This window comes from Geospiza fortis, unplaced genomic scaffold (genome assembly GCF_000277835.1).
Source record: "Geospiza fortis unplaced genomic scaffold, GeoFor_1.0 scaffold428, whole genome shotgun sequence".
NCBI classification, from domain to species: domain Eukaryota; kingdom Metazoa; phylum Chordata; class Aves; order Passeriformes; family Thraupidae; genus Geospiza; species Geospiza fortis.
In genome coordinates this window covers 336,832-349,267 of record NW_005054409.1, presented here as the reverse complement: position 1 = coordinate 349,267, position 12,436 = coordinate 336,832, and the positions used below count along the sequence as shown (strand labels likewise).

Here is a 12,436-nt window from a genome sequence, read left to right as displayed (position 1 = left end):
CTTTTCCCTCCTATGAACTGCTTCAGGAACCAGGCCTCGTTCTTTAGACTCACAAAAGCGAAGTGGACATGAAGTTTCAGTGGCACAGTTTTCACAAGTACATGGTTGAACAGAACTGCTGGGCAGGGCTGTGACAGCGGCTGCCAGGCTGCCCCACAGTCAGGGGCAGAGCCCTGGGCACAGCAGATCCCCCACAGGCAGAGCCAGCTCACAGGTGAGATGAGTATCAGCCGCCAGGAAATGTTTGTTTGCCACCCTCAGAGCTCACAGAGAGGTGCCTGGGTGGAGGCACGGCAAAGGAATAAGGAGTGCTGAGTTCAGTGGTGGGGAAATGCAGTTTAAAAAAGTATAAAAACTTAATGTAAAATACAGATACAAATAAATTTTGTCAGGAATACTGGCACGTGGCAATCTGAACTCAGGGGTTTGGGTTTTTTTTTCTATTAGGGACAGGGAAATTAATTTAACACTTTACTGCTCTGTGCAAAGACTTTTACCGGCTCTCAAACTGATACATTTTACAATCTCACTGTAGTGTCTGAACAGCAAGGTAGATGAATTGTTTCCAGCATTACAGGCAACACTAGATAATACTTAAACAAGATAATGTAAACTTTATTCTTAAGGCAGCTGGTACTAATGCTGCACACAGGCATTGCTCAATGCCCATTACAGTAATGGGACACGTAGCACTTGAAAACAGGTAAAAAGAAAATAGCATTATTGGACTAAATGACGCATGTTGTCAAAATACCTTCCCTTTCACACAAACCATGAAATGTTTGGACATCTAGAAAAATAATGCACCTACTCCTCCAACTTCAGCCTGTTCTTTTACAAATATTTCAAAATACTGATAAATAATAGTGACTGCAAGCAGAATGCCAGTGCCAGAGCCAATGGCTCCTAGAAAGTCAGCCAGTACTGAAAGGGCACCGATGCACAAACCACCAAATGCAGCTGCTGTAGGGATGTATCTGTAAGAAAGGAAAAAACAGGGAAGAAGAAGGTAATAACCAAGGTATCTTTCTTTTACAAACATGGAAGAGATTCAAAATCTCTTATTATGTCACTTTAAAAAAAGAAGTACAGGTTAATCTCTAATCTGCTGCTGCAACTTCTTTTGCATAACTAAGAAAGGCAACAGCTGAATGGGAAGAATCTTCCCTTCTGCAGTGGAAACAAGTATCAGATTTTTCCAGCAATCCCTGCTCTAGTTGACATTTCCCAGCACTCTTCGCCATCCAGCTGGAAGTCAGCACTTCCTTACCTGTTAAGCTCATGAACCATTGATGTATCCCTGTGGCCTCTCATCACCATTTGCTGTTCTTTGAGTTGCTTGGCAACCTGCAGAAAACATTATTTTATGAAACTGCTGCAGTGTTTCACAGTCACTTGATGTTTACTGGGATAAACCGATCAGTCAGTAGCTGGGGTCAGTTCTAAATCAAAAGCACTGTTTGAAAACCATTAAGTAGAACACCTACATCTTTTGCTGATGAGCCAGACACCTCGATCCAAGTCTTGGAGAAGAATGCACAGGATCCCAACATAAATATTATATAAACTATTACATGGACAGGATCCTCAAATATTGCACCCATGGATTCTGGAGGAGACAAGTAGTAGCACAGGCCACCAACAGGGTAAGAGCGAGCAGGGCCACCTCCACTGACATCCTGAGAGGGGAAGAAAAAGGCAATAAATTATTTTTCACAGATTTCCCACATTCCTATCCTGTATTAATAGAGGAATTCCTCTTTGATGTTTGAAACAGCTTTTATACACAAATGTTACAAAGTAAGTATTCCAGTTGGTTAAATACCAAGGAGTCACATCAAAGTAAAAATGCAATAATTCTACACAGCTAAAATGTGATAAAATACTCACCGCCCACTGTCCCAGTAAATTCACCAAGAAGTTGCCACTGAAACGAACAGACAACATCTGGGAAATGACATAGAGGTTTGACACCAAGGCAGACTGCAGAATGATGGGAATGTTGGAGGTATAGAACAGCTTGATGGGATAGCTGCTGTACTGCCCACGGTACCGTGCAGACTTGATGGGTAAATCCACTCGGAACCCCTGGGGAAAGAACACAAAAGCACCAGGGTTCACCTCTGAGACACAAGGTATTCCCAGAATACCCCCCAAAGCTATTCCTGACCACGCAGTTCTTGCTAGATAAACAAGGACTGCAAGGTCTGAGATAGAAAAGCCCCAAGGCTTTCTGCTACAGTCTGGATTACAGATTTTAAGGATTTAAAAGTGTTCTGCTTGGTTGTATTACATTCTTTTCACATAAACATGTTTTCTCATCTGCTAACTGGTACTCCTGCAAAAAACATTTTATAGCTTAGGGGTTGATAAAAGCCTGTCATGGCTTCCAACTGAACTAACCAGTTACCAGCAGGCTTTTGTGTGTAAGCCCAGGGTCTTGTGTAGTGTTCTGGGGCAGGACCTTTGCTGAGTAGACCCAAGAAAAGCCACATGAACTTGAAAACCTGTTTTGGGGTTTTTTTTTTGGTTGGTTTTTTTTTCCTTCCCAAAACTGAAACTCAACAACTTAAAAAAAAAAATCGTAAAAATTACATTTTAGCTGCCCTCGCCCCCATTATCTCCACACAGATTCTCCTTTAGTGTCCATTTTAGCAGATACTTAGATTTAAAAAGAAACACTAATTAAATGTTTCAAGAAAATTAGGGAAAAACTGATAAACTACACACCCCAAAGAAGCAAAATTCTCCAGCTCTGTCCAAAAGTATTCTTTTCAGTCAATGATGAATATTAAGAATATTATTGGTGTGATGCAACCACTGCAGTACCAGAATTCATTTTATTAAAAATATTCCCATAGTGTGTATGGCATTTAATGGAATGTGAGGTTACACTGAGTGCAACTAGGCCTGGGTGTAGAATTTTACAGCTTTACTGTCACAGAGGTAATTGTTACTGAAATAAAAAGAGTTCATTACTCAAAGCTAAGATATTTCAGTTACTCTGACTTAAACCTTCCCATCTTTTCCCACTGACTGCAGTGTCCAGGGTGCACTTCCCCCTGTGCAGAGCTGCTGTGAGGAGTTTTACCTGGAAATAGATGACTACAGCAAACACAAACACTGTAGCAATCAGGTTCATGAGATTGGGCAGATTCTGTCGGTAAAAAGCCTCCCGCAAAGCCCGGACCTTGTCCGTTCGTGTGGCCAGGAGATGGAACAATGCAATCACAGCACCCTCAAACTCTGTTCCTGCATGAAGCAAGAAAGGGAAAGAAAGGTTAATCTCCAAATTAAAAACATTTTTTTTAAAAGTACCTTTCTACTGGAAATTTGATGTATGACACACAGAAAATGTGATACAATAGGACACGGATCCTGTCATAACAAATATGTCACAACATAGGACTCTTTTTTAGGTTATGGAATGTAGAAGATGTAAAAAACCATTATTCTTGGTTAGAAAAACAAAACAAAATGAAACAAAATCATCAAAGTCACACACTTCAAAGAATACTCTCTTCCCTTCTTTTCTGGGAGTAGGAGGATGTTCAGAAGGAAGAAATAATAAACAAGGTGAAAAATAGCTTTTAGAACTACTAAAACAGAACTACTAAAAACATGGCTCAGGATTTCAAATGAATGCAGTAAACAAGTTCATTTCCTGATGCTGTATCTTAAGGTGCTATTTCAGGGGTCTCAGAACAACCAGATGTTGTCAAAGACTGGCTGTGGAATGAAGAGACTGCAGCCTCTGAAGAATCAAACCAATTAAACTAATTCAGAGGCACCAATTACAAAAGCATCCTATAGCCACAAACAACAGCTAGATCACAAGCAACTCCTCTGAGTGTACAACATTTCCTCTCTTCTCTATTTCCATGGACTAAGTGATGCTAAAACAAGATGACTTCAGTTTGGGAATCCAAAAATTTTCCTTCAAGGGGCCTGAACTTCCATTTCAATTGCTGCAAGTCAAATCAGCAAAGGCAAACTTGTATTAATCTCCATGTAAATCAAACATTTTCATGTTCAGTGTTAATTGGACAACTGACTTAAGAAGCCAATCACCACACATTAGAACTTTTTTAAAACGCCATCCAATAAAAATCTGATAAGTTTATGTGTAGTACACACCCACTGAAACATGTTGTGACTGACTGTAACAGCACACATACCTCTGCCAGTGTTGATGGTAGTGGGACTGAAAGCTTTCCAGACAATGGTTTCACAGATGTTGGTAGCAATAAACAGGGAAATACCAGACCCCAATCCATAACCTTTCTGTAGCAACTCATCTAGCAGCAAGACGATCAAACCAGCCACAAACAGCTGTGAGAAAAGAAACAAAACTGAGCAGAAACAAGAATAAATCAAGTCAAGAGTTGTGTATTAATTCCCTGCTTCAGTATTTTCATCATGTTGGAGAGTGATCATTAAGTCTTTCATCTAAATGTCATTCATGCACTGTTTCTGACCAATGCCTGCACATCTCACCTGGCAATGACCTCTGTGCCTTTTTTCAAGGCAGACACAGCAAACAGACTACTCAGTAAAAACTTTTTTTCTAAAAAAATAGTTAAAGCTTGTGCATTTACTGTTCTGTTCTGCAGGAGAATGTCTCAAAGCTGCAGCTGTGCCATTTAGTCAGAATTCCACCACAGCACTGAAAAGCACCAGTGGAATTCCTGTATTTTTTATGGCCACCAATTCCTGTATTTTCAATTAAGCACCTCACCTACCTGAAATACTTTTGATATTTACTATCCCAGCATTCTCCTCTTTTATGGAATTTTTTAGAATTTCTCATATATTATTTTCTCATATCTCTAACATTCAAATAATGATGCTTTGCATCATTTAAAATAAATAAACTGAAGTCACCCAGACACAGAAAGATTTTTCCTTCCAGCTATACTGTCTCTAATCAGTCTCAGTTACACACAAAATAGCTCTTTACAAACCTGAATTATAATAAGAAGACAAATTCCAGCACCCATTTCAGCAGGATCTCCATACATTCCAGTCATAACATACACAATGGCTTGCCCAATGGTAATAATCATCCCAAATACTAAAACAGAGAGAAAGCAAATCCTTTAAAAACATCTGAAGTCACCTACCAAAGAAATCTCATATCTATTACCACTTAGGCAGGCTGCTTTCCCAAGAATAAAAATACACTCAGTAATTTTAATTGGAACAGTGCTTACATTTCTGAGCTCCATTGAACAAGGCTCTGTCTTTTGGGGTATCACCAACTTCAATGATCTTTGCTCCTGCCAGCAGCTGCATGATCAAACCTGATGTCACAATGGGTGAGATACCCAGTTCCATCAAAGTACCTAGAAAAGAAGAAAAATGAAAACAACTGCCATTCCAGCACCTCTCCTAAAGCATTAGGTCTCTTCAAAGGTTCCTGACCTATAACAAATATTTCTAATAATGCTCCCCATATGTATATTCCTGTACAGGTATGACAAAACAAAACCAGTTATGGCCTCACTAAAGGCTGCTGTGTTAGAAGCTGTAATTTTGAAGGCAGCATGGAAAACCCATGTAGCTTTTAGTTACAAATATTTTTGTGGAACTAAAATATTTGGCTAACACTGAAGGCCAATGCACACTGAAGCTCAGCTTTGTTGGCATATCCTCAAGGAACCTTTCCCTGAACAGCATCTTGTCCCTGGTTGTTTACTCTGTCGGTGCTTCAATGTCACATTTTCCTTTTCCAACAGTTTAATGTTGCAGCACAAAAATATGCTGTAAATCCACATTTTCTGATAACACTGCCCTTTGAATCACTGGCTCCAGCTGACAGTTTAGGATTAGTTCTTAACAAAACAAAGACCATCATTAAGCTGCTCTTAACTCTGCCAACTCACTGGCACTGTGCCACTGAGGTACCAACTCCCAAATGTATACAATTCAAAGAAGGAAAGCATTAAATTAATTATTATAATTTGGCTCTTTCATACTTGTATCCTGGAGTTTCCATGTAAAATATTACATCACCTGTCATGGAAATCTCTATTCCTCCAACAGCCAGAAAATTAGATGTCAAAAAGTTTAGGATTCACCTCACATCCTCCAATGACTTCTAGTCAGTTGACTTAAGTGAAAACTCACTTTCCCACTCCTGCTTTTCATTGCTTTCAGTTTCTCTAGCCTTTTCTTGGCCACTGTTACCATTCTGTTTGGGTAGTGGACAGCATATTTAATATCATACACTGCTAGGGACACACCAAATTCTGCAAACTCTGCAAGAGAATTTGAAGTAGAGAACTTCTTTACCTTACTATCCTCACTGGTAACAAAATTTGCTATTCCTAAGTAAGCAGTACCTTCACATTAGAGGGTTCCAGTGATTTTCTTACTTCCAGCCAATTTTCCAAGCTACAGATGAGATCAGTGTCCTCATTTAGAGTCAGGCATGACTGGTCACCCATCTTAAGTTTCAGACTTCTAGCATTAGTTTGAATCTTATACATTTGGTTGTGGTCCACTTTACTCTTCCTAAATGTGTTAGTTTTGCTAAAGTTTATACCAAATCATCTCTGCCTTCAGCCTTCCTACCTAGCAAACTACTCACCCATAACACTGCCAAACTATGATGAAGTGTAACTGACTTGCACAGATGAGGCATTTCCTAATCAGCACCCTCGCACTGCACATTAACGCAGTTTTTAACTGGTAAGTCAGAAGATTCCCTATCCCACATACTAGTTAGAGAGAGACAGCTCTAAAATCCTGAATGGAATCATCCCAAAACTTGTGAATCAATATTAATCTCATCTGCATCTCAAAGAAATCCCATTCCTAACATGAAGCACTGCTCAAGTACCAATTTTGATTCCATCTGTGTTAAGAACTTGACAAAGTGTTCCAACCTGACATCTGGGTGGTGTGGAATTTAACAGCCAACTGTTTTCCTCCTGGGCTGTTTATCCCAACAGAAAACAGAGAAAGGAGTGAGTACCAACCTCTGTTTGATGCAAGAATGACTCTCATCCAATAGAAGGGGTCTGCAGAATCTGATGACATGATTCCAAACAAAGGGATCTGTCAAAGTGCACAACAGCATTAAACAGATACACACAATTAGCATGCATTCATACAAAATCTTAATATGGAATGATTCAACTGTTACTTGTTTAATTTTTTTTAATTAAACCAGAAGTATTGACACCATCTCTTTTAATCCTCCAACTGGGGCATAACTCAGAGGACTGAACGAAGATCCTTCTACAGGAAAAAGCAGAAACCCCTAAAAAGAAGTTTAAATATGTTTTGAAATATCCCACATGGAACTATCAATACTAAACATGTTCATACAAAACTTCCAATATTCTGTATGTCAATATTGAGGGATTTTGAGCTCTTTAAAACTCTTCCTAATCAACAAAACAATAGAGTAAGAATCCAGGCAATCTTAGGGATCAATTTCTGAAATCTCTAGTCTGCACTATCTGTTTTCCTTATTCAACTTCTATGATCTCTCATACAGATGCAAAATTCTAATTATGCATACATCCAGCTGCTAGTAAACCCAGAAAAACTACATGTTCTTCTAGCTCTACTATCATTCCCACTTCCTCCCAAAAAACAGATATGTACACGAGCTGGGTTTTAGCCTTTAAACAGTCCTTCAGAGCTGAAAACAAAAACTATTAAACTACTGCTCTGCAGTCTGGAATGGCTGCATTAATAAACATAAGCTAAAAACTCTAATTCTGAAATGTACAATTTGTTTTGAATCTTCCAAGACATAGACCTGTAAGTCCCTAAAAATGTAGATCAAGTAATGCATGGATTCTCATTTTCTTCATTATCCAGGTTTTTAAAAAAAACATTTTTAAAGAACAACAAAAGCCTCCACTGTTTACAAGCCAAGCACAGGTTTTAGGAATGCCTACAACTAATAAAGATCACATAAATGTTTACAAAGACAGGCATTTTGAAAGGGATTTAGCTCACAATTTTACCAGGATATTCACAAAAAACAAGTTCTACATGTCAACTTCAAACACTTCACAAAAACATTTTCCTGCAATCTTTACAATCCATCAGCTTGTTGAAAAGGAATTTGGTAAAAAGTCACTTTGATTTAGTTTTCACCCTTTTGAGTGCTGAAATTTAAATGTAGCTATGAACAGAGGGTAAACAATGCATTGAATTGCTCAGCTTGTTTATGCTGCTCAATAAATAATTACCTTGGCTGTTTACCCTGCAGCCACTATCATCATTTGATAGGACTTTTGTAACAAGAAAAAAACATTATGTATTTCTGACTAAATATAAAGCTTTAGTTTCTAAAAACATCTATGATCAACACTACAGACTATTTCAGAGAACCAGGTTTTTTGAACTGAACTTTAAATACTTTAACACAGAAACAAAAGCTGAAACTGGTAGGTCAACATGAAACAAGAACATCTCACGCTTTCAGGGTACTTTTTATGTAAAGAACACACACTTTCTGACCACAGATGACATCAATACCTACCTGGCAGCACACTAAGAAAATGAAGAGTGTGATGGCTGTCCATAGTACCTTCTCTCTGAACTGGATCTACAGGACAGAGTGGAGACACAAACATGTTCATGTAGGCAGAACTTCCACTGCACTCTCACAACAGTACTAAATGCTGTTATCACTCAGAATTCAATGGAAAGATATCAAACCAGAAAGCATCACTCCTCACTGGAATGCATTTTTAATATGATTTCAGATTTTAGAGAGAGACAAAGGTAACTTATGTGGGACTGGCAGACATTCAGTCACTAGAATATATTTTATCTACAGTATTCTAATACAGTGGGTATTTACAGAAGAGCAACAGCACGGCTAAAGTCATGGACTTACCAGAGAAAACATGAAAGATTAATGCAAAAAACTTATCTTCAGTACTTAGTGCTCTAGGCTTCAACAGAAGTTTTATAAGGCTGGAAATTATTAAACTAAAGCACTACGAAGTTTTTAGAGGGATTGAACTGTTGGGAAGACATGTGATTAAAACCAGAAGAACCATGAGTTTTTGACAGCAATTCAAAATATTTAGAATTAAGTTCTTCAAAGGGTGTTAGAGGAAGCTTTAAATTCATCATTATGTTCATGGACATACAACACAAAATGATTTTAAAATATTCTTTGTTTTCCTCCAAAATATTTTATTGATATAGGTTATACATTACTTTAAAAAGAATGCCAGACCAATGATCACTAGTCATTAATTCATTGAAGAGAATCTCAGAGTCACAACATTTGAGGTGCCTGTAATTAGCGCCAGGTGCAAGAAGAGAAGAATCACAAGATTTAGGTTTGAGTCAGAGGATTACTCAAAGCATGAGACAGAAAGAAATGCACTTGAGAGCAGAGAGAGCTGGGATGCAGGGTTATGTTCAAGTTCCCATCTCTCCTCCAGGGACTGCAAACGTGAGGGTTAAGTGTGTTCACTGCAGACAAGTGTAGAGCAGCTACTAAAACATGACATGAACTAACACATAAGAGAGATACAGCAGAAATGGTTGGAGCTCTCTGCCTCCAACCATTGAATCTGCCTGTGGAGAAGTAACAAGAAAAAGGATTAGTGCCTGGTTTAATAGGTACAGAACACCCACAAATGAGAAACTACAAACCAGTGCAGCAGCAGCACAGGTCCTCAAGCAAAGAAAACCCAGAATGTAGTCTACATCTTTATGAGTGAAACCATGCACTTAAAAGCAAAATAATCCAGGTAATTTAATTTACTTCCTGCTACTGCCTCACTCTTAAAAGAGGACAGATGCTAAAAATACTTACAGCACAGAGTTATAAAAAGAAAAATAGTGACAGCAGCAAATAAATCCAAACAATACCTTGTGTTAGACTATGCAGTGCTGACCCATTTTACCAAGTCTGAACTCCACAATTCAGACTTTAAGCACAGACTTTTAGAACCAAAAATGCTCAGCCAAATTATCTCTATAGCCTCACAGTTAAACTTGGCTTCAGAGGCATCAGTGAGGGTCTAGAACTGCTCTGGTTCTCTCTCTAACTGTGGTGAATATGAGCATTAGAGGAATTCTGCATCGCCTAAATCACAGTTATTCACAAGGAAAACAGTCTCTATGAGTCAAGATGACAAAAAAGAAAAAGGAGTCATCCAAACCCATATGTCAGGAATGGCAAAATACAGAGTGGTACCAAAATATTCCAGCCACAAATGCTAACAAGCACAGGGACAGTAAATTTCACCATCTGATCTGATTCAATTGGACATTTTCTTCCTCTGACATTTTTCTTAAATCATGTGAAAATGAAGGGACTTAAGCATTATCATCTTGGTGCTCTGAACAGTGTGTTCTACTTAGCAAATCTGTGCACGAGGGAAATACGAGCCCATTCTACTAACTACAAAAGTAGCAATCACTTTTGCTAATCGAGTTGGCCAAAACACAAAGGCAACACTCCCTAGAGACAGAAGAAACAACCTTCCTCATCAATGAGAACAGCAAAATGATTCAGTGAGAGCCCAACTGAATCAAAACATCATCTTCATTTAATAATCAATGCATGTTTAATGAAAATTAATCTCTTTTTCTATTTGGTTACCTAAATTTCTTGTCCTGGCCTTAAACCAATCCACTAAAACCATTATTGATCATATCTGCCTGTGACAGCTTGCAAGAAAACAATAAATTACAGAGACCTAGAGCTACATGGAATGACCTAAATCACTTGATAAACTACACAGAAGCAAGGAACATGACTGAAAATGGTCAAAGGGCTCTTCAGCCTAGGAAAGATGCTCCCAATTACATTTTCACTTTAAATTTGTATAAAGCTGGCAACTGGCAGCCATTGTCTAGACAGTGACCAAAATAGCAGTAAAGACAAAGTGACCCAAATAGACAGAACAGGAATCTTGGCACTTCTCTGGGCATCCTTCATCTGATGATGGACAACAAGGACACATAGAGCCCCTCTTCCTCTCTGGCAATTAACATCTGCCAGTGAGCTTTACAGAAACATCTGTACCTGTAGGCTTGTGTCAGCTTTCTCTTCTCACTCATCTCACAAGACAAAAATGGGATGGCTGTAACAAACTAATCACAGATGTGATTAGTCACATAAATTAGCACCAGATGATTGCACCAAGGCTTCCCACTGCAGAAGCAAAGATGGGCACCTGCCAACCAGACCTGGTGCCTCCAAGCCTTAGCATGGGGGTCTGGCTCTAGAGACTCCTGCTCTGAAAAAGCCTTTGTCTGGACTAAATAATTTGTTTAGAAACCTGTCCCAAAGCTGAAGGATGATGGAAAGCAACTAGATGGAGCAAAGAGCCAGGAGGTAAATCCCAGTTTTTTGAAAAAATCAATTCCAGAGGGCCATAATCATATTTTTTCACTGTATCTTCTCCATTCAACTGAGCAGGCTCAGCTATGGTCACTGGCACAAACACCTCTACATCCAGGTCTAACCTTTGGGAACCTCTCATTAATCAAAGAGGATTCTCTGAGATGGTGCCATGTTCCCAGTTAAGCTTTCCCTTTTAAGAACATAAAACCCAACATTTAGCACTTAAGGAATTCTCATGGAAGCCACGACAAGTCAATTTGTTACTTTAATTAGATTGTCACGTGGGCAGTATGTGCTTGCTTGAGTTTTGAAAGCAAAAATGGTGTTTGGTTGGGGTTTTTTTTTGGACAAGGCAGGTCTCTTTTTGATGTGCAGAAATTACCTATTTTTAATTTAGAAAATGCGCCAAGAATGGAGGGAGGAGTTTCAAATGGGAGGAGTTTCAAGGGCTAGAGGATAAGAGAGATCAGCTGTAAACGAACTGAGTTCATTGACTTCAGATCAAAGAGAAATGTCACATCCAGAAGGTGAACAAGGCAATTACTTGAACTGTACCACAGACCACTCTCCCACCTCAGCAAGGTCAATCATAGCTATGGCTGTAGGAAATACTTTGTGGGAAGGGGAGAATTACATTTGTGCTTCCTGATATACAGAACAATCCTTTTGTAAGTAATATACAAGCCAGCTCAAAGCCAACAGTGGCATCCACAGGAAAACAAAGCTTGAACACTCTGTCCTAATATGTTAAAATAGATCACATGGAGCTGAAACTAAATAAACTTAGTCTAGAATTGAGATTTTTTTTAAAAAATGAGTTAGCATCATTACCAAAGGGAACTACTTACCAGAAAGGTGGTCAGAATTCATCATCACAGTAATGTTTTACCTTAATATGTGTCTCCCCCTGCTCCAAAGAATATATTCTACTTTAGGGCCTCATGTCTGTATTTATATTGGAGCCTGGACTAGAATATCACAATATTCCCCCCACTGTGAACTAATAAAAGTAAGAACATAATGTGGCACTCACTTTTCTTTCCGGTTTCTGGATTTCAGGTAACACTGCACAGAATGGCTTAATAACTTCTAAAA

General features: G+C 38.8%; 1 protein-coding gene across 1 annotated transcript in view; it reads right to left on the bottom strand.

Annotated features, from left to right (window-relative positions):
- Positions 1–12,436, bottom strand: part of SEC61A2 (SEC61 translocon alpha 2 subunit) — a 12,521-nt gene extending 85 nt beyond the window's left edge. The window contains exons 1-11 of the mRNA XM_031061329.1: positions 12,375–12,436; positions 8,507–8,572; positions 6,984–7,062; positions 5,214–5,345; positions 4,965–5,074; positions 4,179–4,332; positions 3,092–3,252; positions 1,891–2,088; positions 1,488–1,679; positions 1,271–1,347; positions 1–977 (exon numbers count right to left, since the gene is read on the bottom strand). The exon at positions 1–977 is cut by the window's left edge and continues 85 nt beyond it. Coding sequence (XP_030917189.1) covers positions 791–977; positions 1,271–1,347; positions 1,488–1,679; positions 1,891–2,088; positions 3,092–3,252; positions 4,179–4,332; positions 4,965–5,074; positions 5,214–5,345; positions 6,984–7,044 — 1,272 coding nt within the window. The 5' untranslated portion in view covers positions 7,045–7,062; positions 8,507–8,572; positions 12,375–12,436 and the 3' untranslated portion in view covers positions 1–790. The remainder of the gene's footprint in view (positions 978–1,270; positions 1,348–1,487; positions 1,680–1,890; positions 2,089–3,091; positions 3,253–4,178; positions 4,333–4,964; positions 5,075–5,213; positions 5,346–6,983; positions 7,063–8,506; positions 8,573–12,374) is intronic.